This window comes from Pteronotus mesoamericanus, unplaced genomic scaffold (genome assembly GCF_021234165.1).
Source record: "Pteronotus mesoamericanus isolate MK-2021 breed Mesoamerican mustached bat unplaced genomic scaffold, CSHL_Meso_final contig_182, whole genome shotgun sequence".
In the NCBI taxonomy this organism is placed as follows: Eukaryota; Metazoa; Chordata; class Mammalia; order Chiroptera; family Mormoopidae; genus Pteronotus; species Pteronotus mesoamericanus.
In genome coordinates this window covers 12,573,005-12,598,593 of record NW_026555078.1, presented here as the reverse complement: position 1 = coordinate 12,598,593, position 25,589 = coordinate 12,573,005, and the positions used below count along the sequence as shown (strand labels likewise).

Genomic DNA, 25,589 nt, shown 5'->3' with positions numbered 1-25,589 from the left:
TAACTCCTTTAGTGCACCTTCTAGTTCATGTTGATCTTTCCCTCCCATGGCCTGAACTTTCATTGAACTTGAACTGGTAGAACGTAGTGACATTCTAAGTGTTTTCCTGTAATGTGGTGTCCCCACAGAAAAATTCATTCATTGTAAAATAAATACTTTGTGCCACAACATTTTGTGGATTAAAAAAAAAAAAAAAAAAAGACAGGGTCACTGAGCAGCTTAGAGCCACGTGAGGAGGCACACAAGTTGTCCTACCGAGTGTGGCTTAGATGTGTCGGCAGGTTCGCAAAAAGCACAGAGCAAGGGGCAGATGAGGAGGCCCGGGCAGAAATTCTCTATTCCGTCCTGGCCCTCAAGGCAGCCGTCCCAGCCCACCGCCAGGTGCTCATGCCCGTTCACCGCCAGGCCTTTCCAGCCCGTGGCCCCACAGTGCCGACAGGCTCTTCTGGTTGACATCCTTCCTCCCTTTCCACGGACCAGTGCAGTGACATCATGCTCTCCCGGGTCGGTCGTCAGCTCTGGAGAGGAGGGATGGGCATTCCTGTGTGACTGAGACCACCTTCTGGTCCCTCCTGCCCTCCCCATTGAGAGAGATCACATTCTGGGGATGCACTGAGGAGAAGCCAGAGAAGACCTGGTTGGAAGATGTGCTACTCTACCTTCCTCAGGTTGCTGTGAGATTCCAATGAGATCAGGCACCTGAGAATTCTTTGTAAATCTACACAATTACACACAGAAATTAGTTGTGTTTGTTAGTCCCATTTGACAGATCAGAAAACTAAAGAAGAAAGAGAAATGACATCCAAGATAAAGAGGCCCCGCAGGAGTGTCGTTGGGAGGCAGAGCTCTGATTTCAGGAGGCCTGCGGTGGACACCAGCTCTGCCAGCTCCCTGCCATTTGACCTGGGTCAGTTTCCGAGTCCCAGTTCCTTATTTATAAAGTGGGACAATAATACACCTACTTCAGAGGAGCTGGTGGGCAATGAATGAGGGGATGTCTATGAAGAACTTAACTCTGTGCCTGGCTCATAGCAGGCACTTAATAAATAACATGTTTATTATTATGAGTTTCCTACACAGATATCTGTAGCAGAGGTACAGGTCTCCTGGGTCTCAGCCCCTCTCAGCGCTAGGAACCAGTGATAAGAAACCATTTTCAAAGTGAGATTGCCAGAGGATACCGTGGTACGTTAGAGTTTCTGACACGTGAGAGATGACAGAGCAGGTAGGGAAGGGCACAGACGTGGGAGTCAGGCAGCCTGGGTTTGAATCCTGGTCCAGTCACCTAATTGTTGTGAGACCCCTTAGCAAGATACTTAGCCTCCCTGTGCCTCAGTTTTTCCCTCTCTGAAATGGGTTCTTGCAAGGTGTGGATGAGATCATGTACATCAAGTGAGTAGGACAGCGCCTAGCACAGACTGTTAAGAATTGTTAAGTACTATTAATATAATTATTCTGAATTCATTTAAAATTAAAAATCAAGTTTGTTCTTCAAAATCCCAGTGAGCTTTTATCTGAAGGGGCCGGCATTGGAAGAAAAATAAAAGAGCACAGAGATGAATCTTTGCCCCCTTACCTGTGATGTTCCCTTTGCCTGAAATTCCTCTTTTTTGACCCGTAAAGCCACCACGTGTTCTCCACTGCCAAGAGTTCCTTCTTCCACTCTCCCATCTCTCAAACAGAACTTCTCTTCTTTTTACCCATCTGTGTATTTCCGGACGTCCCCAATAAATGTGTCTTTGATGGAAAGGTGACAGGGAATGAGAGGGATGATTTTAAACTCTTACAGTTTGCAGGCGAATATAGACCTGGATTTCATGGTGTGGCTGGTATCCTCCCTTGTCAGAGGATGAAGAGAGTGGGGGTGGGGGCGGGTTAGGCACATGGGGCCTCTCAATGCTAGGAGGGAAAAAACACACAGACTAACAATCCAGTCTTTAACTAGAAGGAGCTGCAGCCCCATGGCCGCGTCCCCCTGGGTGGGAGAAGGTATGAGAGTGAACCACCGTGGGCTGCGGATCCGGGACAGCCTCTGTCTCAATCCCAACTCTGACGGCCAACAGCTGTTTGGCCTTCAAACCCAGTAACTCAGCTTATTTTATCACCTGCAAAAGAGAGGGTTATACCAGCCTCAAGGGGTGATTTTGATGGTTACATGAGACAATAGTACGATGCCTGGCACTTAGAAGACACTCAAGTAATGGTTCAGGGAATGAAAAGGGATTAAAAAATAATAATAAAATAGTACTGTTATCGGAGGAAGCTGTGCTCTCCTGAAAGCACAGCATTGCTTTAAGCTGCCCACCGCTTGCCATCCACATCCCAGTCCCCAGTCCCACACGGAGGCCTTCGCACAGCTCCTCAGGCCTCAGTCCGAGGTTAATCAGCAGTCCTGACGCCCGGGCGCGCCGGGACTTGGCCAGGGCCTTCCCCAGACCCTTCTTCTCTCCAGCTGGCACAGAAACGCTCCACATTTGCAGCTTCTACGGCAATCACGAGAACCTACTCCCTTTTATTGTTTTTCTTTTCCTAATGATGGAGCAACCACATGATTTCAACAGGAAAAACAACTCTGGAATCAGAGACCATCTGGACTGAGCCAGGACTTTCTGGTCCCCATGTCTGAGGCCCTGGAGAGAAGAGACATTAGACGCTGGCGGGCTGGGGGCGGTGAGCTGGACAAGAAGCATGACCCGCACAGACTCACACCCTGCTGGCCAGCCCAGCAGGTGGTGTTTCAGGGTTAAAAACGGTGGGATTCCAACAAACCAGGAGCTCATGTTTACTGAGTGCTAAGGACCAGGCACTTTACAGGCGTCATCTAGCTTAATCATCACAGCAATCCAAGAGGAGTGTTTGTCATCTTCACTATATATCAGCGAGGATAAGGACGCTCAGAGAGGTGAAGGGATCTCTTAGGAGCACACAGCAGTCAGGGGCATCGCTAGCATCCTGCCCCTTTGCAAGCTCCCAGAGCCTGTGTGTTTATCAACTAGCCCCTGGTACAGCGGTGCTTCCAAACCCTGGGATCTTGTGGAAATGCAGATTCTGATTCACTAGGTCCTGGCCGGGGGCCTGAGACTCTGCATTCCTAATAAACTTCCAGGGCATGCTGCAGCTCCAGGCATTTTAGTTGCAAGGAGAAGACCCTTGGTCTTGACCTTGACTGCACATTGGAATCCTCTGGAAGCTTTCAGAATGCTGACACCTAAGTCCCATCTACAGGCTCCAGTTTTGTAGATCTGGTGTGCGGCCTCTACCCTATTCCTCTGCACAAGATTTTTAAAGCTGGCCCGTGACTGAACATACCACCAGTCTGAGGCCGCCCTTCTGCAGGAGGTAGTATCTGCAGGCTCCTGAGGACATGGGGTCGCCCTGCACTCCCCTTTCCCCGCCACAGAGGCATTTATGGCTGGGCTTTGAAGTCCTCTGGGAAGAGACCTTAGAAGGGGCCAGAGCCACCACCTGTTTCCTTGAAATAGTTTGCAGCTGTGCTGCATGACCTCCCTGCTCTGGCTTGGCGGGGGCCAAGCTGCGATCTGGAAAACCCTCTTCCCAGGTCATTTAGTCAAATGGGCTTCGGGCACCCCCGTGTGTTGGGGCAGCAGTGGAGGGAGAGCCAGCCCAGCAGGGCCAGGGCAGGGGCAGGATGGGGCTTCTGGGAAGGACCTGCCCCACCCCGCCCCCGCCCGTGGGAACCTCCTGGGCCGGGAGCTGCGCTGACGGCCTCATTCCTCTCCTCCCTCTCAATACTTGGGAACTGAAGGAATCACAAGTTCTCCTCCTCCTCCCTTTAAATGATGTATAAACAAACAAACACTGAAGTATGTGTAAAAGGCAAAGGCCCCTCCTCTTCCCCTTACACTTCCCAGAGGCAACCATAGGTAGCAACTGGGCTCATATCCTTACCAATCTTCTACGCATAGATATGGGTATCTATACACACGTATGTGACACTGATTTATAAACAAACATCATCATGTAATACTATTCTGAATACTATCTTGGGTATTTTTTCCATGTACTAGATATATAGACTTACATATTATTTTGGTGTGTTTCAGATGTGGCTGGAACTCAGAATCTCTTGGGGGGCACTTCTTAAAAATAAAGACTCACCCCAGACCTGCTGAATCAGAATTTCTCAGAGAGAGGCCTGGGAAGTTTTTATGAATTTTTATTTTTAATAACTCAGGTGGCTTAAGATTTTTGTTAATTAAAAAAAATTAAGATGTAACTGACACATTGTATTCTTTTTAGGTGTTCAACAGCCCAGGGGGTTCTTAATAGTTGTACTTGTCTGATATAAGGATGTATCATTGTTCATTAGCTAGTCTCTAACTGTTGAACATTTAGCTTATTTCCAGCTTCTTTCTTTATGCTATAAAAATGCTACATTCACATGTTGTACACCATGTATGTGTTTCTATAGGTTAGTTTCCAAGGAGTGGATGCTTGTGTCCCAGGCTCAGCTGGAACTTCTTTTCCCTCTAAGAATTGTTCATATTTGAATCATGGAGCCTCATGGCAGCGCAGAAATGGAAAACCCACTTAGTCAAGACCAGTACTGTCCAATGGAAATATAATGTGGGTCACAGGCATCATTAAAAGTTTTCAGTAGCCATATTCATTTTAATAATATACTTTATTTAACCTGATAGGTCAAAAATATCTCAACATATAATCAAATTAAAATTATGAACAAAATATTTTACATCTCTTTTTCATGTTAGGTCTTTGAAAGTTGGTGTGAATTTTACACCCCTCAGACTAGCCACATTTCAAGTACTGAACAGTCTCACAGGGCAAATGGTATGGTATTGGACAGTGCAGATCTAGACCTTTTATTTTACTTGGGAGATATTTAGAGGGGAATAGGAGCAAACAATTGTGGAACAGCTACAACCCACTTGTCTCTGGAGAAGCACTTAACATCCAGTACTGTTAACTGCTCAGAAAGAAGTGTGGCGAAGAGAGGGGTGAGGTTTTTGCAGAGGATTCAGCTGAATGATAATGCAAGTTAAACACATTTCCTCTTCAGAACAAATCTATGAGGAAGGCAGGGGATGGGTTATTATGATGCCTGTTACTTCGACTTCAGTTTGATTATTCTTCAAGACTACCCAGCCAACAGAGGCAGAACTGGAATTATGCCTTCAGATTCTAGGGCCTATGCTTTTCTTTCATCACATAGATCTCTCTGAGACAGTTATTGAAAGATCATCCTTATATTAGTGATTCAGGGAGATCTGCCAACAAATTAGGTGGATTGTTATTAGAAGACACAAGGTCAATCTAATTCAAATACCTGTTCTGTAGACTTGTGGTTAAAAAGATGTTTGCTAGTGCCCTCTGGTGGACATAAGAGTTATTGCAAGCCACTGGTAAATGCATTTGTGGGTCTTTCTAGTTCATTAACTGAGTATTAAAAATATGACAATTATTACATAGGGGTCCCTGAAATTTAAAAAAAAAATGTTTTCTTATACTGGGAAAAGTTGGAGATGACTGCAGTAGATTCTTCCATCTTAGATTATCAGAAGGTCAGTCACAAGATCCCAGTGACAGATTCTGCTTCACATGTCTTTTTTTTTTAAGGTAGAATTGGCATATAACATTATATTAGTTTCAGCTGTACAGCACAAAGCTCTCATATTTGTATGTATTTCAAAATTATTATCACAATATTTCTCGTTAACACCTGTCATCATACATAACTACAAAATTATTTTTTTACTTGTGGTAAGAACTTGTAAGATTTACTGTATTAGCAACTTTCAAATATACAATATAGTATTACTAACTATAGTCACCACACTCTACATTATAGCCCCATGGCTTATTTATTTTATAATCATAAACTTTTACCTTTTGATTCTCTTCACCTCTTTCACCCCTATCCTATCCCACCCCCACTTCTTACCTCCAGTGATAATCCATCTGTTTGTATCTATGAGCTCAATTTTTGTTGTTGTTTTTGTTTGTTTTTTCTAGATTCCACATATAAGTAAGATCATAAAGTACTTGTCTTTCTCTGTCTGACTTATTTCACTTAGGATAATGCCCTCAGGTTCATCCGATGTTGTTGCAAATAACAAGATTTCATTCTTTTTCATGGCTTAGTAATATTCCAGTTTTTGCGCATGTATGTGTTTGTATCACATCTTATCTTTTGATCCATTGATGAACATTTAGGCTGTTTCCATGTGTTGGCTATTGTAAATAATACTACAGTAAACATGGGGGTGCAGATATCTTTCTTTTTTAAGCACGTGCAATTGTACTTGGGCATATCACGGATTGTAAGTTTACTAGGGGGTGTGTTAGTGTGCCTGTTCTCTAGCTAGGCTGTCAGCTGCTCACGAGGGAAGGACTTGAGCCCCCAATTTAATGCTCTGGACATACCGGGCACTTGAATGAGTGTTGTTGATTGCCTTAAAAAAAAGTCATTTAAGAGCACAAGATACATATTGTGTTTGTAATGGAATCTATTGATTTTTGCCTGCCCAGAATCCCTTTCTCTTTCTCTGCCAACCCATGCAGTCTTAATGAGGCTGTTAATCAAGTGCCCTGCCTTCCCCTTAGCAAGGTTGGGGAGGCCTAGAGATTTGAGTCTTTATAGAGTGAGGGAAAGTGCTACCTCTCTCCAAAAGCTGGGCTAACAATTTTAATTAATGAGGCTATTAGAGCCGTGTGATTCTGAGACCGACCCCACCCCCTAATGATACATTTCTTTTTCATTATTTCCAGAATAAATCTTCAATATAAGGTATTATCTTTTCATTTAATTCTGCTTCAGTTTGGAAATTTGATCAAGTTTTCTTAAGCATTAAAGGAACAGAAGGCTTCTAATTGCTAAATATAAAACTAGCTCTTTCTCCCTAGAGCTCTTAATGACAACCAACAACTAATTGGATGAAAATTGTTTTTTAAAAAATGTTATATTATGATTTGGTCATCTCTACGGGGTTTGGGCAGCAGCAAGGGCTGTTAGGCGAGGACATGGAGAGACTGTTCGGAAAGAACGCGAACCGGCGTCCAGCGGGGACCCATTCAAGCTGGGAGCCTGGCCGCTGAGCCTCCTGGCACTGGAGCCCCATGTCGCACCTCTTCGCTCACTAACCATGACCACGGCAGGCTGACTTGACGGACTGGGTCCTCCAACACCCAAGAGAGACCCATGGAGGGCAGCCTTCCCTCCTTACCAGCCCCATGCTCCTGACCCACCACAGCCCCCCGACCCCAGCTCCTCAAAAGGACGGGCCACATCCCCTTCTTGACCCTCAGATGCTCAGATTGCGTCTTGGCCAGGCCATGTCAGCCAGAGGGAGCTCTGGGGCCTTCCACCAAAGCTAAGGTGGCAGCGCCAAGTTATTTCTTTGAAGATCCTATTTGCAAGCATTAAAAAATTAAATGGTGGTGAGGTTAAGGCGAAGTACCAACGGTACTAACACGATGATGTCACCACGGTTGCCTGCTGACAGTGTGGACATGCCAGCATAGTCACAGGGCTTCCACACCCTATAAAGGGGCTGGCGGTGATCCTCTGCGGGTTTTTCGCAGGGGGCTGCCCCTGTTTCTGTTGAAGTTAACCATCACCAAAATGCCCTGGCAGTGGTTTTTGGATGAAGCCACAGGTTCTATCACGAGTGAAACCAGCCTTGACTGGTGTGACTCAATGGACTGGGCATCGTCCCACAAAGTAAAATTCCCAGTGGGGGCACATGCCTGGGCTGAGGTTCCGGCCCTGGTTGGGGCATGCATCTGAGAGGCAACCAATCGATATTTCTCTCTCAACATCAGCGGTTCTCTCTTACATCGATGTTTCTTTTCCTCTCTTTCTCCCTCCCTTCCTCTCTCTCTAAAAATAAATAAAATGTTTTTTAAAAAAGGGAGTGAAACCAATGCTGAGTCCGTGAGTCCACCGTTAGCACTCAGTACCTACTGACAGCAACCCGATGACTCAGTCCAGACCAGAGCTTCACGGAGGCTTCATCCAATTGGGTGACAATCTTAAAGACAAAAAAAGGTAGAATCCAGCAAATGGAATGTGCAAAGAGCTCTTCGTTGGCTTATATTCTCCATGCCTAGGAAATGAGTCATTGAAGACATGAATGTCTGGGGAACGTTTTAGCCTTAGAATATACACCCAGTGGATAGAAGTTACTGTGGCAGGTGTGAAAAGTCGTTGTATAAACCTCAGTGTGGACAATCAACATAAGGCTCTGCAGACAGATGAAGAGAGAGGAAAACAGGGCGTATGGGCAGTTATGTGTTCAAGATCCATACAGTTTTACTTATTTTTTATATTTTTAAGATTTTTTTACTTTTATATTTTAGACAGAGAGGAAGTGAGGGAGGAAGAGAGAGAGAAACATTGATATGTGAGAGAAATCTCCACCAACGGCCTCTCCCATGCCCCCATCTGGGGACCTGGCCCACAGCTCAGGCGTGTGCCCTGACCAGGAGTCCAACCGGCAACCTTTCCTTTCACAGTCTGCGCGCCACCACTGAGCCACAGCAGCCAGGCTCCACGTAGTTTAAACTCTTCCAGCTGTAGAGACGTTATGGACCAGCCCCTCGGTGATGAAACCTTGTTCTGATGTTGTAGGAATGGAGAATGGGAGCAAAAGCCACGTGCTATGCTTTCAGATCCTTAAACCCAGCAAATAAAATCCTTCGCACAGTGATGTAAAAGGGAAACTACTAATTTTGCTGGCACTGATATTCTAGGAAAACACACCAAAAAAGCATAAATGCTAACTTTATATCCAGATTTTTAACTTTTCATTTAATGTCTGAACAGGCAGCATAACCACACAGCTCGAGGTCTGCAGTCAGAAGCTGATCTCCCGTCTCGGTCCTGCTGGCCCACGTCCCCTTTGCTCTACGCACAGTAGCGTCACAGCGGCCACACGTATCCTCTCTGCGATCATTTAAGCTCGTGCAAAGGCATATATCCAGTCTTTCTGTATTTTTTTTTTTTACGAGAATGGTAAACACTGCTCTGCTGTTTGCATTTTTTTTGTTTTTGTTTTTGTTTTTGTTTTCTTTTCTTTTTTTACTTAATGCATTTTGGAGATCATATATTAGCCCATAGCAGGATTCCTCACTTCCCGTGTGTGGCGACATGGTATCTTCCATGCTCGCTTACTCAGCCAGCCCTTGCGGGCCCACCCCTAGGTGAGCTCTCGGCGGCTGCTGTCCACAGCAGGGCAACCCCGCACCCTCGCAAGGGCGACCGTACCACTGCCAACGGGGTGGGGATGGGTTCTTTGCAGGGACAAAGAAATATTTCCCTTTTGACTGTTAAGCACAGACATACATAAGGTACATAAACAGATATTCTGTCTATCTATGATATTAAAATTTCATGAGCGTGGAGAGCAGGTAATTAGGGAAAAAATATCCGTGGTTCCTCAGGGCGCTAACAATGGAAAAAAAGTGGAGACCCACAAGGGCTGTTTTATCCCGGTTCCGCTGATTCTTTGTCAAGGGGACAAAGAATCGCCACGGCGAGCTCAGGCCCGGCGCTGTGCACGTCAAGGTGGAGCCAAGTCGGGGTGCGGGCGGCAGGGGGAAGGCGGCGACCGGCGGAGGCTCCCAGGGTCTGCGGCCGTGAGGCCCGCGGCGCTCAGGCCGCAGGCGTGGGCCAGGCGCAGGGCCCGCGGGCCGCTCGTCGGCTGGGGCTGCGGCCCGGGACGCGGGGTGAACGAGCGGACAGAGCCTTCCCGCGACGGTCTCAGCTCGTCCTTGCCGACTTCAGGAACACTTCCAGTGTAACAATGTCCTTTTGATTTTAGAGTATCCCGATTGCTAAAAAAAAAAAAAAAAAAAAAATCCTCACGAACTGTGTCACTCAGTCAAAGTGTCTTCGTTCCTTCCCACTCATGCACTCGTTTGGCTCCAATAACGGTCTGGGATAACTCTTAACCTCTCTTGCATGTCATTACAATGGGAGGAGTAATGGATGTGCCGAGAAAGTAGACCTTAAATGTTCTCACCAAAAAAATAAAATAAAAAAAATAAATAAATAAATTTGTGAGGCTATGGGGTGTGCTGATTAACTAGATGGGAGAAACCCTTTCACCCTGTCTACATAGAGCAAATCACCACGATGTACACGCTTTAAACATCCTAAGACTGGATGTGTCCATTACCTCAGTGCAGCGGAACTTTAAAAATGGCTCCAATTAAAAAACAGTTCCTGTGGGTCCGTCTCCAGCGCGGGGCTGGTGAACACCCAGCAGCTTTCATCCCCCGAAGACCGCGGGGCTCGGGCGGAGCTCCCGCCCCGTGCAGCGCCCTCTGCCGGGCTCGGGCGGAGCCGGGGAGGCCGTCCGCGCCCGACCCCAGCTGCTTTCTTCCCGGGCGCCAGCCGCACTTCCTCCCCCCACCCCACCCCCGCGCCCCGGCGACGGCCGGTGGCCGAGGCCGACCCCGGGGCTGACCCGGCTTCCTGCGTCTGACTCGAGGAGACGGTTTCTGTTCTTGTCCAGCAGGAGCCGAGCCAGGCTGGAGGGCTGGCCGGCTGGGAGGATCCCACAAAGCAAGAGAGGTCAGAAAATGTCACCCAAATGCTACAGCCACCCATGAACACAACCCGATGAAGAAACGAGCGTTTACCAGAATTCTTCTCGGGGAGGGCGCGCCTTGGGGCTGGAAGGGGCACTTCAGGGAGTCCCCGGGAGCGACAGGTCCCCTCACCATCCCCGGCCCGCCCCACGACCCCTAATCCTCCTTCCCTCCCAGCTCCCCATGAATACACATTTAATACGCATGTGTGCCGTGCATCCGTGTACGTCCTGTGGTCCTTTGTACTGTAAGACTTTTTCACCAACTTCCCTCCAACCAAGAGCCAATGTTCTGCCCCTTGGGGGCTGTCTTACCCTCAGTGAGAATGCACGGTCTGCGGCGACTGTATTCATTTTCTAGAACTGTTGTAATACAGTGCCACAACCTTGGTGGCTTCACACGACAGGAATTTATCCTCTTCCAATCCTGGGACTAGCGGGACCCCTCCGCCCCCAGAGGCTCTAGGGGAGATTCCGTCCTGCCCGGAAGGCTTCTGGGGGCTCCAGGCGTTTGCTGGCTCTGGGGCCGCCTCACTGCAGTCTCTGCTTCTGTCTTCGCCGGGACGCTTGCCCTCTTCTGTCTGTGTCAAATCTCTCTGCCTTTGTGGACACTTGTCATCAGATTTAGGTCCTACTCCAATAATTCAGAATATCTCATCTCTCTTCCCAGGAAGGCCACGTTTATAGAATTAAAACATGAAAATGTCCTGTTGGGAGCGGCCACTGAAACCACTACAATGCCTGCAATATTTTGGGTGGCAGAGGGCATGCCTCTTGTGTCAGTGACACCAGCAAGGAGGCTCTGCGTGCATTTCACACCTCGCAGGGCTGGCCGAGTGCGCGCAAAAGTGTGCCTTCCCTCCATCGCGGCCCTTTGGCGCCCCCTAGTGGAATTGATGGTCACACAGCCCTGATTTTCAGGGGCAACAAATTCACAGGGGTTTCAAATGATGAGCTATGTGAGAGGTTAGATAGAAATTCAACAAGGACGAAAGGAACTTAGAGTGTCTCTATTACAACCCAGTACAACTTACTGTCCACCCTCGAAAGAAGCGATGCTTGTTGGAGTAAAAGAGGACCGACCACCTGGGTGTGCATCCGGATTCTTCTCTGCACTGCCCTCCCCTTAGCAGGAACAAAACCAATAGAGGGAGGCCACCTGGGGGAAGGCGGTGAAGTAAGGATAGTCATGTTATCTCCTTGCCACAAAATCCCAAGAAAGGAAGAGACATTTGAAAGCTTCTTAGTTTTCAAAAGTAGGTACGTTTTGAAAAAACGTAGGTGAATTCCCGAACCATATTTCTGGGCAGGCTTTCAGCATTACGTTCCCATGACAGCATCGGCCTACTGGGTGAAGGAAGGTATGTGTGGAGAGGCCCGTTTCCCAGATGCCTGTGTGCGCACTGACCCAGCAGCCCCTCCGGGTCCTTTCGCCGTCCAGCGGCCCCCCACCTCCACCAGAGTTTCCCCCTTTCCTGGCACAAGGTCTTGCACATAAGAAGCCTCCATCCAGGCAGTACTGAGTGGAACTGCCACGCAGAGGTTGTCTTTTGTTTCTTTTCAGTGGTGGCTCATGTACTAATGTTTGTTGCTTTTCCATTTGCAAAGCGCTTAGCCACGTCAGTGGTCCCCTCTTTCTGGATGGCAGGGGACTCTTTCCAGGGTGGGATGTGTCATTTCTGGGCCCTGCAAAGACTGTGAAAGCAACTCACTTGCTTCTCCCTCCTGCAGAGCTGTTTTCCCACAGGGATTTCCTGCAAGGGCCTGGGGAGGATAGGGCTGAGATAGGGGAAGTTGCACAATGATAAACCCTTCCAGTACATCTGCACTTAAGCAGGTTTTGTTAAGAGCTGACTTGGGGTCTTAACTGTCTTTTAAGCACTTCTAAGTGCATCCATAAATTCAAACATTAATCAAATTGATTTGTGTGGCTGTTGGGCATCGAGCCAAGCTCTGGGCACACACTGGTGAAGGACACAGAAATGGTGTCTGTCCTCGAAGGACTTACCAACAGAGAGACTGAGAAGAAACAAATATTGTGACTAATCAATGGTAGGAAGGGCTATCAAAGAAACACACAGAGGGGAGTATAACAGGTGAAGTGGGTGTCCCGTGGGGCTGGGCGAGTCTGAGTGGAGACTGAGGAGGAGAGTGGGCCTGGCCCAAGGTGGTGGGGAGTGAGGGCTGGGGGGCAGGCAGTTTGGAGAACGGAACACAGTGGGTGTGATTCACATCGCACGCGCCAGATGCCTCTGTGAGCTCTATTCACCTTTCCCACTACCATAGCTATTTCAGGAGGAGGAATGTGGCAGGTCTAGTGCTAGACGTGTAGACGAATTGGGTTGCTAGCATTTGGAGTGACAGTGAGCAAGCTGCTTAGCCTAAGCCTCGCTCCGTTAAATGAGAATGACATGAATAGTACCAACATCATGAATATTTACGATTAAATTCAATAATGCATGTAAAGCACTTAATGCTTGTCACATAGTCACGTTGCAGTCAAATAGTAATGACCCCCTCGCCAGAGGACAAGCACCTGATCTTATTCAACTCTTTTTTAAAAAGATTTTATTTATTTATTTTTAGAGAGAGGAGAAGAGGGTATAAAGACTGAGGAAGAAACATCAATGGAAGAGAGAAACTTTGATTGGCTGTCCCTCATATGTGCCCTAACAGGGGACCAAACCCTGCAACCCACGTGTGTGCCCTGACTGGGAACTGAACCTGCAACCTTTTGCTTTGAGGGACTATTCCCAACCAACTGAGCCACACCAGCCAGGGTTGATCTTATTTATATTTAAATTCATGGTATGTTTCAGGACCTGGTACATAGTAAGTGATAAATAAAGGCTGTTGAATGAATGACAAAGTAACACTCTCCTATGTTTTAAAGCTGACCTTTTTAAAGTAAAGGGCCACTTTACCAGTAACTTATTTGGAGAAAAGCATTTTAGGATAGTGGAATGTGTCATTTCTACCAGGAAGTCCCAAGTAAGAGTGGAGTGTCAGTGAAAAAAAGGAGTCAACTCAATTGCTTTTGGCATTTAAGACCTGCCAGAGCTGGACCACTTGGTTCAACCAGTCTTGGGATGCATGTGCACAGGGAGTGGCTTGCCCAAGGCCAAAGCCCAGTCCAGAGCTCTTTACCCCCTTACTATGGCGCCCTTGCCTTCTTCCTTTGCATTCCAGGGCCATCCAGTGGGGCCAGGACTATTTCCTTTAAGGTGCTGAGCAACTCAGGAGAGCCAATGGGAGAAACTGTACAAATGCAGGACCCAACTATGGGCCGTGGAGAGCGTGTGTAAACCCTCCCTTATGCATCTGCCCCATTGGTTATCACGGCTCTTGCACTGGAATGGTGACCCAGGTAAAAAAGTCTCCTTCGTTTGTGATTAGAGGCCTAATGGATGCAATTCAGTTTTTCTGTAGTTGAGCTTTGAGGTTTCACCCAGGTCACAGGCCTTTCTTCTATTTCACTGGTCTAAGGCATAAAAATCCTGTTTCGAAGTAACTTTACTTGTGTTGTATAAGAGATAATAAATTCTTTGGTTTAGTGAACTTGGGTATACAATGTCTCAGTTAAGTTAGGTGTACAGTTTTACTTACTTTTAAGTCTCCAATGAGTGATGAAATATAGATACCAATTGGGCAAGCTTAAGGCTTCTTCAATTGCTTTTTTCTTTTTCTTTGAAATAACAAAGGCTGCTGTTCACAGCTCCAGTGTGGTCAGTTCCGCTGATGGCATTTATCTCTTTGGCAGTCTAAACAGGGACTCTGGGAGAAGAGTGTATGGTTATCACCGCTCTGTCCTGGCAGGAAACTTCTATGCACTGTGTTAGACGTTACCAGCCAAGGAACATTATGCAAATAACATGCAAAAGAAAATAACATAGATGTGCAGGTGGGAATAATGCAAGTAAATTCTTTACTAGTTATAAGCACACACTCCCTCTTCTTCCCTCTCTTCCCTTGTACAACCAGGATTCGTTTCTCATTTCAAAAGATTTCATTTAGAGAAAAAAAAATCGATCAAATTTTCCTAAGGAAAAAAAAAAATTACAGGCAAGGGGATGGGAGGAGTGGGGAAACCCAGATGTGCAAACTCTGAAACTCACAGCTGTGCTTTCACATCTTGATATAACTGTGTTTCCAAGAATGGAAGTTTCTGTTATTCACGTGTAAATCTTGCATCATGCAAAACTCAATGAACTCAGTCTTTATTTTCAAAGTTAGACTCTGTTTAGGATCATTGAATCTCGTATCAAATACTTATAAGGACGTAGGAGAAATTCTTTTTAATTCTGGCAGGATAATTAGTGGTCTTTCGGGAGGTAGAAAGAAAAAGAAAACCAGATTGAGCAACGCCTAAAAATATTTATATGACTTTCTAACCACATGCTACTCAACTTACATGAGAAAAAAAATATGTGGGATTTAATACACAATTCAGTATAAACACTAGGTCATGATTAAAAGAAGTTATTCCAGACAAAAAATACTTGGCCACTGGGAGTTTTGCTCAAACTGTAATACTAACAAAAAATTACAAGGTTGGTAGACTTTTCAGGATCCAGCCATGGGGTTATTTAACCTGACGGCTTCCAAAGTGGAGGCAGAAATGATGCGAGAAGAAATGCCTACAAAAGGCCCACACAGCTATGATTCTTTGGAACTGGGAGATGCTGAAGCTCATTTTACTTTTACTTGACTATTCCAGTATTTGGTAAATACCTAGAAAGGAAAAAAATTGTCCTTGCTTCTTTCAATTTTTAAGTACAGAAATTACGTCTAATTTTTTACTCGCCTATGTCCATGTATTTTGCTGTAACATAGTATGAGCAGTTTGAAGGCTAGTATAACCAATCAAAATTAAAGTGTCATAAAGAGTTAAAGGAGGGAGGCTGATTCTTATCAAGCCACACCCAATGAAGACGGAGGACTGAGTCAATCACAGGCCAGGAGGGGCAGGGGTGAAGGGGCGTCACACCCAACTGCAGGTGGAAGGGTCAAACTGCTGCTAGGGCTCTGGCATCTGGCTTCCCCGCAGCTTTTTCAGCCAAGTTCAGTCGAGGACAGCTGGAGTGGCCGGTTGTGGCAAAACCTGGGATCTAATTTCTCACTGGCCACAATCTGCATCATCAGACTTCTTTCTCCAACAATCTGATGCTTTTAGGCTGGAACACTGTAGTTCAATTTCCTTTTTAAATTGGCTAGTAGGAAGTTTGGACCAGATTCGTATTAAGTTCACTCTTGCTTTAGTATTTTTTCTCATTTTTCCTTTACTTAGATCGCACGACTTTTTCCACATAAGTTTTATCCTTGTATTGTATGTGGCTCTGTTAAGTCCTCTTAAAACTTTCTGGGACAAGGTAATGCATAAACACACGTTAGATGTATTTTACCAGCACCAGGATTAAAGTGGCTCATGCTTACTATGTATCATTGGCTGACTCAAGTCCAGGATCTGAGATTTGGAAAAAGTGGTAACATTTTTTAGCAAATTCGTATTTTCCCTGCTGTAAGACTCAACTTGAATTTCGGGAGTTAAGAACAAAGACAAGATAGAGTAAAATTACCCCAAATAAATGTTTCCAGAGGCTTCTGAATTTCCAAAAGCTTTCATTAAAAATTGAATTATTCATGTTTAAAACAGTCTGGAAAAAGGTACTTGGTCATGGTACATTATAGCATACAAGATAACCAGAGGTGGAATCTTTATTTCACAAGTTTCAAGATACAGTACAAAACAAATCTGTACATCTCTCTATTAACAGGATTTGTTTACACAATTATATTACACTTCACCAGCCTTTATACTGTATTTAATTAAATACAAAATAAATTTACAAAAAAAAGTCTACCATGGTGTTCCTTCCAATGCCAGCTTACAGTCTTTTAAAACTTCAAAATATTGATAGTGGTTATACCTTGATCGTATCAACACTGATTTCTTTTTTAAATCAAAGAGAAGAGTGTTAGCTTGCTTGTCATTCCAAATAGGAAAAACAGCGCACATGAGATGACTCCTTGCGTATAACCAAGACAGCCTTCTCACGCACGCAACATCCAGATTTTTCACTTGTGCAAATTGTCACATTAAAATATAAATCTTTTCTACTTGCAACATTTTAAATTTTCTTGAAATACCAAGTGGAAGGAGAAATTTAGCTTCAACGACTACTACACATTAAAAATCAGGTAGTGTCTCAAGACAATATGGTATTCAGAAATTTTGTAATTTCATTTATATTTGAGAGCACAGACTGATAAAAAATATCTTCATGAAAATAGAAGTTTCTTTTACTTTATTTCTTGCACATCTCTAGTCATAATATTATGCAACATATATTAAATTCACTTTCAAAACAAATACTAGATGTCATTGGGCCAAATGTAGCCCATGTTGCTCTTCTTGGCAGCTAAAGGGTTTGTTTTATCGGAAGCATTTTATTTTGAAATGTGCATGTGAAATGTTAGTCCAAACCTCTGTAAAGGAAGTGTTCTGCAGATGTAGCCAGACAATAATATAAGTGCTACACACACAAAGAAGAGTTGTGGTCTTCCTTTATAGGCTTGCATGCATTTGTCCAAAGTACTGGTTTGAAGAACAAACATGAGGGGCAAAGGACGGAAAAAGCAAAAAGAAAAAAAAAGAAAAAAGAAAAAAAAATCTTTACTTTCTTGGAGGCAAGAGCAGCTCTTTAATTAAATAAAGCATCCAATCATCACCAGATCACAAGTAAAAGTTTCGAAAACTTCCCAACGATACAGAGATAAAGCTCTTTTACATCAACCTCATGTGCACAAGGGTAACACATCGTCAAGAGTATTACGATTAATACAAGTTTATCTCATTTAAGTGTTAAATAATGAACTTCAAAAAAGGAGTTTTGTATTACTTCCTCTGTGCCTTTGACTATTAACCAAAAATAAGATAAGCCTCATTCAGAAAACAGAATCAACATCAAACACAAAGAGGCAAAAAACAAACATCACTGCTACCTTTGCAACATCAAATGGAAGCAAAAAGACTCTGAAACAGCTGACTAAACAACAACCAAATGCATGAGTATCACCTAAGTAGAGAGCTACTACTGTTGTCACCTATGAGGGCAGGCAGGCAGACTAGCGGACGGACAGGGGAGACCGGCTACCATGGAGAGATGCTGCTGCACGCTATCTGCTACCTCTAAAAGCTAACATTAAAACTCCTGAATCCTGGAGTTAGTTTAATGTCACTGACATTAACTAGCTTTAGTTACTGTCATTTTACTCAAATGGATGCCATTTGATTAGGTTAAGTATTGAACATTATTTTAGGAGAAACATCAAACCCAGTCCTTATTTATTTAGGTATCATGAAAAGAGAGTTTTTTTTTTTTTGATCCTCACCTGAGGATATGCTTATTGAATTTTTAGAGAGAAAGAGAGTAGGCCGGGAAGGAAGGACAGAAAGGGAAGGGGGGGTAGAGAGAGGGAGAGAGAGCACACTGATTTGAGAGGAACAAGAAACATCGATTGGTTGTCTCCTGAACATGCCCCAACCGGGGAATGAAGCTGCCTAGGTATGTGCCCTGACCGGGAGATTGAACCCACCACCTTTTGGTGTGTGGGACAATGCTCCAACCAAATGAGCCATCCAACCAGGGTGGCAGCAGAGTATTTTGAGACAATCATAGGATTGGTGTCATGAAGCCATAAAACTAAGCTATCTTAAATATACCGTTCAAATTTCCAGTAGCAAAGACCCAGGGTAAAACAGGAAGTGGAAAAAAGCCAGGAAACGGACATTTGGAATATGAATAATAAAAAGGACGGGGCAAGTGGTTAACCGATAGGAAGTGTGTTATTGCATGAAGAACACGACCACCCTCTCCCATCCAGGTTTTGGTAGTAGTGCACACTGTTATATGACATGTTTTTTCAAAGTATTGACGGAAGGAAGTAAAGAGAGAGAAAAATTCTGCTAAAGGAGAAATTAGGTGGACGGTAGAGGGGAAACAATGAAAGTTTAGTCATCTTGGAAATCTTTAACTTTCAATCAATGAAAACAGTTCCTCCAGAATGCAGCATGACTGCTACCAAGGGCCATGCTGACTCTGAAAGGGGGGGGGGAAGAGGCGGTGAGGACACCCACAGAGCCATCAGCTACACTCCGAGCTCTCTTGTGAGAGAGCAAACGAGCCGTAGTATTTACAAGAGCTGCCCCAAACGGCATTATAGTTATTGAGGGTAATATTTCCTACCTTTCAGATGTGCTTTTAAACATAGGGCTCTCTCTATGACCACCTCTTCAAATTTGGAAGCAATTATCTGGGAGGAAAGTTTGCTTACCAGGTTTCTCATAATACTCTAAACAACAAAAGCAGACAACTTCACATTTAAAGCCTTCATGTTCATTACAGACTAATTAAATCTAGTTCTTAATATAACCCCAACTTCAAGAACCAGAGTCTTACAACTCTATAGGTAATAAACTCTTCAAGTTCTCTGGCAGACCAGGGCTTATGGAAAGAGAGTAAGGTTAATTTAAACAGACTGCAGTCAACAGGCCAAGACAGCCCTGCTCACACAAATGTAGTCTCAGACTAACTACAGGCTGGTGAATACCACCATAAGACAATGAAAAGAAATATAAGTTCCTATTTAATTCTGTCATTTGTATAATATGTGATGTTCTCGAGCTTTTTTTCATTGTTGTTTTTCATACAGTTTACTCAGACAACTCTCAAAATGTTCGCAGTGGGAGGGTGGTGAATAGGACAGCTAAACAAATGGCTGCCTTTCTACTGTAACATAAAACTGCAGGAAAAAAAAAAATCTACCTGAACAGTATAAACAGGCTTTGGCTTTCCTCAACCACAGAGCTCCATACATCTTAGATTCTCTGTCTCAGTTTTAGTATTATAATGGTAGGCACTGTATGTCATATCTTGGCCATGGTATTTCGTACTAAAAAACTCAGGAGGGTGATCTGTTCTTTTGCAAAAAAGAAATGCAAACTAAATTCTGGTAACAAATGTTTGAACTTTTGGGAAAGTACCTCTATGATCTTGGTACCCCACGCAGGGTTCTATAATATTGTTTTCTAATTTCTCCCACATAGTCCATCCTCTGGCTTCCAGATCAAGGCTCTGCATAGTCAAAACAAACAAATTACATTAAGCAGGTGGGGCAAATGCACTTGTTAGCTCAAGGAGTCAGTTCACAATGTTTTATATGTGTTCCATTCCAAAGAAAAGAAGTTCACATACAACTCTTTAACAAGCCTTTCTGTCTCTGAAGGAGAGAAGTATGGTATAAACCATGACAATCGCCAACACTCTCCTTCCTTTCCTTTTGAAATAACAAAAGGTGCTGAATATGTATACTTGCATATGGATTGGTAAACGTTTGTTATGGGCGTTCTGATACACTTTGAAGACTTTTTTTTTTAACTTAAGAGGCAAGTTCTATTTTCAGGCTTTTCAAACATGTTAAGGTTAAACTTGCAACTAACTGGGGTTTCCTTTTCACACAGATCAGTTTTTAGTGTCGATGCACAACGTCCTTAAAGAAGGCTGATCAGAGAACTTACAGACACTGAGAGTGACTGAAAGGACCCAAGAAAGATAGCTGGATACAGCAGACATTACTTTGAGTGTCTCACATGTTTCCAGGAAAAAAAAAAAAAAAAAAAAGGAGAGCCACTGAGAGTTGTTATTCCAAACGGCATTGAAACATTCAACTCAGTTTAGGTAAGAGTTACTTATCCCTGAAAATAAAGGCATCAGATTCTAAGCAGCTTTAGGAATTCAATGCTTCCTCGTGCCTCTTCCAGGAGGTGGCCATTGATCCAAAGTCCCAAATCAAATGCCAACAAGGCTGGACATGGCGGCTGTTACTGTGGCGGCTGTTGCTCTGGCGGCCCTTCCTGCTGCGGTGGCGCTGGCCGTGGCCCTGGCGGCCTAGGCCCAGGCCCGTCTTGGTGCTGCCTCTGCCGGTAAGCTATGACTGTTCCCAACAGCAGCGCGATGATAGTCATGAGGTAAAGGTCCCACTCCGGCCCCAGAAGCTGGTCCATATCAAGTTGGGTGAATATATCCCGAATCTTAATGGGAATAACATAAAAATCATTATGATCACTAAAATGTCAGAGAAGGAATCAGGCAAATTGCATCACAAATTAGAGAGTAATACAGAACTTATTAAAATAACTGGCTTTAGGAACATTTTGTAATTTTTTTTAAAAAAGGTTTTAAAAGCCTTCAACTGAAACTCAAAAAATAATGCATCTCAGAAACTGAGCTATTATTTCCTAACAGTTGACGATATTAAGTGCCGGATAGGGTTTCTTTCCATCAGTAATCTAGTGCACTAGTTCCCCTTTCTCACAGAAAATATTTGAGAGGAATACTGGGAACAATGGAGGGTCAAGGGGAAAAACAGAAAAATCAGTATCCTGGCGCGTCTGCAACCCATCCGTGGTGGTGGCGCATGGGCTGAAAAGCTCTGTTCCAATGACAGTGAGGCTATTTTATTACTTCCACTTCTCTCAGGTAACTGAAGATGGCAGAATTCACATGTTTAGTAGCTCAATGAATGCTTTTTAAAAATTTAAGATTTAACTAAGTATTTAACACCTAAATTTGAACTTAAAATTATGTTCTTAGTCTATGGTATTTTAATTGTTCTAGTGTCACTTAAGAGAAGTCATTCCCATTATTTTCTGACTGCCACTTACAAAGAAAGTAAACACAGAGTATAATCCTTTGTATTTTACTAAATTACATTTAAAAAGTTCACACAATAAGTCCTGGCCAGTGTGGCTCAGTTGGTTGGGCACCGTCCTGCAAACCAAGAGGTCGTGGGTTCAATTCCCGCTCAGGACACATGCCCAGGTTGCGGGTTCAATCTCTGGCCAGGTGCACACGAAAGGCAACCAACTGATGTTTCTCTCTCTCTCTCTCTCTGTCTCTTTCTCCCTCTGTTCCCCTCTAAGATCAACAAGCATGTCCTTGACTGAGGATAAAAAAAATTATAAAATAAAATGTTCCCATAATATTTATTTGTAGGTACAGGCACATTTTTCTGTAAAGAAATTACAAGAAACCTATTAACTGTGTTTCCTGGGGAGGGAGTGGTGATGGGAGATTCTGTTTCTCTGACCAACTTTCTCGCCATCAATATGTAGTATGCTGTGTGATCAAATCCTAGACTGTAATCACCAGCTTATTAGTCTTAAAAATTGTGAGCCACAAAGGTCTGGAACAGCGCCGATAGAGAAACAGCACGCTGCCACACCGTCAGCTTTTTAATGGAAGAAACGAAGATCCTTTCAGTCAGCAGAGGGTTAGAGCACACCCTGGCTCATGCTATCAAGCAATGACAAATTTGCCGTTACAAATGCATACACAATCGGAAGGACAGAGCCCGATGTCTCCCGTCCTCTCGAGCCCTGGAGGCCCTCAGCAGCATGGGCTAGGGCTGCAAGAGGGGGAGGTCTAATTTCTCTCCGTAGACGCTGGAGCACCATGGACTCCATGTATATCTGTGCAACACAGCAGGGAATCCCTTCTGGAATCCAATGGCAAGATGGTATATCCATCTGTTCTGAAAGATGTTAACTAAAGGTTGCAACATCACCCTCTTCTAGTCTGGAATGAGTTACAGTTAAATAGCCCTTGTTCCTGCATATATTTTAAGACTTTCAGAGTCAAATACTGTACTAGTTAATCCACTATGAGGAACTACAGGTATTGGAAACAAAATGTAAAACTGGAGACTCAAGTATTGTTATGTGAAGTTGGTAGTTTTAAAGAGAATGGCTAACCCATCTCCTATCTAGGTTCTGCCTTTAGCTTATTTAAGTGGTTCAAGGTATTTTTAGAGAACAAAACCTGGTGTTGGTTTTAGCAGGTTTCACTATTGGAAGAATCTAGAGTACAACAGCCTAGGCAGGTTAACAGGTTTTACTTCTTCCTTTTCTTTTTAATTCTCTTTTTCAGGGAGTTCTGAGTCACTGCTAGGCAGTCAGTCATCTGATTTAAAGTTTACTGATTTTAGTTAATTACCATTTCAAATTGCCATGGGTTAGTCTGTTTTCCCCAAACCAGAAAACATCCGCATCAATGCAGAACGCTTTAGCACTGGGAACCACTTGCCCAATGCCACGAAGACTGTAACTGCACCTGGCTACTACGCTCACCCCTCCCCTGATGAGGTCTGTAGGCACTTTACCCTGGGGAAGCAGGGAAGCGACCAGACACCTGCAGAATACTCTTCCCCTCTCCCCCAACATTTAAAATATAAGCCTCCAGACTAAGGTTACATCACTTGCATTTTACTTGAAAGAGGCAAGGACCACTTACATTTGTTTCCCGTATGTACTGCAAGAAATAGACGACACCCAGTTTGCAGAGCGCTAGGAAGACTGGGACCTGAGCATCTGGGCTGGCTTCGGCTGCCATGTCATAAAAACGTTTTGCAAGATGAATATCCTATAAGATAGGTTACAAACCAGACTTTATTTCTTGTTAACATAAAAATAATTATATTTTAATATATTAGGAAAATTTATTCTATCTTTCAAGTTTCATTTTTAAATTCCCCTAACTTAAAGGAAAAAATCCCGTTTTTTTTTAAAAAAGATTTTATTTATTTATTTTTTTTAGAGAGAGGGCAAGGGAGGGAGAAAGAGAGGGAGAGAAACATCAATGTGTGGCTGCCTTTTGCGCACCCCATACTGGGGACCTGGCCTGCGACCCAAGGCATGTGCCCTGACTGGGAACTGAACTGGCAACCCTTTGGTTTGCAGGCTGGTGCTCAATCCACTAAGCCATACCAGCCAGGGCCCCAAGTTTTAATTGGGTAGTATTTCTTTAATTATATAACTGCTTAACTTGCAAAAACTTACTTGAGAAACTTTAATACAACTCACGTTCCCCCAACCTGACACCCACTTGTGCAGAGATGCTGCCTACCTTTTAAGACTTTCAGAGTTAAGTGCTGCACAGTCTTAGTCTACACATTATACTGCTAACCTGGACGTTTCCAGGGGTGGCCTGTGAGTCACATGTTAATGTTTTTCCTACTTAAATCTTTTGTCAATTCCTGGTTTCAGTTTGGAATAGTGGTCTTTAAAATGGAGTAGAAATATTCCACCTTAATAGACAAGATTTTCCAAGGGCCACTGGCATGGACACTGTTAAGGGACTCGCATCCTGTGCCTCCCTGTCTCAGACATATTTCTGTGAAGGGTGAAACAAGTCATCGTTAATTTTAGCCAGGTTGGGGTATTCAGCTATATGTAGAATGGGATGGTGGGAGCTATGAAATTTTCATTTACCAGCCCTACTTCTTCCATGCCCTGACTGTTGCCAAAGAATATCAAACTCCTACGAAAGAATTCCGTGAGACATGGGAAAGGCAGGCTAAACATTAAAAATGACTTTTTTCACACATTTTAATATAAGAAGTTCCCTATAAATGGGTACCTAGGGTATGTCATTAGCTGAAAAGAAGAGCACCTTCAAACAACAGTAACAGTATGGTTAGTGTCTTTGATTTAAAAAAATATATATATCATTTTTTTTTGGACTGCCATAATTTTCAAGTTCACAGATCATCCTATGTGATAACATAGGCTCTCATGGGTATGAGTAAGCGGGTAAATCATAGCTATCAATTATATCCTGAATTATTTATTCCAATTATAACTAATCCTCATCTTATTACTTAATATTTTTCTATTTACTGATTAGTTTTTAGTAGTTTTGTTTTTAGTAGTATCAATGTCTCTTTCATTAAAAAAATAAAAAAGTAGGGAAAGGCCAACATGATGTCTTATAAAAACTAATGGACTTACTGTCATTTTAATATATAATAATTTAATTATTACTAAAAGTTGAACCCTAGAGTTTCCTCTCCTCGCTGCGGCCTTTTATCACATTCTTTATTCATAAGAATTTACGTAAGCTATACATTACATTATATTAAATTATGAGATGAGAAAAGCATATTGATTATAGTTTCTTTTTTAATATATATATATTTTTATTGTTTATGCTATTATAGCTGTCCCAGTCTTTCCCCCTTTGCTCCCCTCCTCCCACCTCCTCCCCCAGACAACCCCACACTGCTGTTCAAGTCCATGGGCCATATGTATCTGTTCTCTGTCTAATCCCTTCACCTTCTTACAACCAGTGCCAACCTCTCCGCTCCCCTCTTACAGCTGTCAGTCTGTTCCTTGTTTCTGTGCCTCTGATTTTATTTTGCTTGTTAGTTTATTTTTTCCCTTTCTTGTTTTATAACCTATTATAAAAATAGACTGTTAGTTATAGAACTTGAATCTTAATTGCGTTTAATACATTATACCTAAGTGTATCCTGTAAAAGTCACAATATATGTGTGATTTTTGTATTAGTCATCATACACCTATTAATTTTATTTAAATTAGGAAGTAAGGCCAGGCTTTCTGATGGAAACTGTGGGCGGGCTGACCGATGTGGCAACGAGGTGAGGCCTCGGTCACTCAGTTACCTGGCGGAGAGCTCCCATAAACTGAGTGCACTCGGCCGGCAGCACCAGTCCTCACAAATGATACTTGAGTATCTAATATCAATATAAATGTAAAATATCAAAATGTACATATTATATTACAATGAAAATAAAATTAGTATTCAAATGTGTTAAAAAAGCACTTTGACCAAAAATGCTTAAGGGAACAAATGTCCCTTAAGCACATTTGGTCAACAAAGTGCCCCTAAGTGACAGAGTAAGGGGTACAACTGGTTATTTGACAAGCCTCGGTGTCGTCCTCTAGGTAGTCCTCCCAGACACTGGGCAGCGGAAGGACTCCAGTGATGAGAGAACACATCCCTTTGCAAGTCTCTAGATTCCAATTCTTTGCTTTCAACAAAACTGGAGAGGGATCTAAGTTATCAGGTGACAGATCATTAAAAATAATTTTAATGACAGGTCACTGATTTTTGACATATATTATGGGCTAAAAGTTTGTGTATATTTTGAAACCCT

At 43.5% G+C, this 25,589-nt stretch overlaps 1 protein-coding gene across 1 annotated transcript in view; it reads right to left on the bottom strand.

The window, feature by feature from the left end:
- Positions 1-16,232: 16,232 nt before the first annotated feature.
- Positions 16,233-25,589, bottom strand: part of SEL1L (SEL1L adaptor subunit of SYVN1 ubiquitin ligase) — a 49,221-nt gene continuing 39,864 nt past the window's right edge. The window contains exons 20-21 of the mRNA XM_054567187.1: positions 22,925-23,053; positions 16,233-20,664 (exon numbers count right to left, since the gene is read on the bottom strand). Of these exons, the coding sequence (XP_054423162.1) occupies positions 20,455-20,664; positions 22,925-23,053 (339 nt within the window). The 3' untranslated portion in view covers positions 16,233-20,454. The remainder of the gene's footprint in view (positions 20,665-22,924; positions 23,054-25,589) is intronic.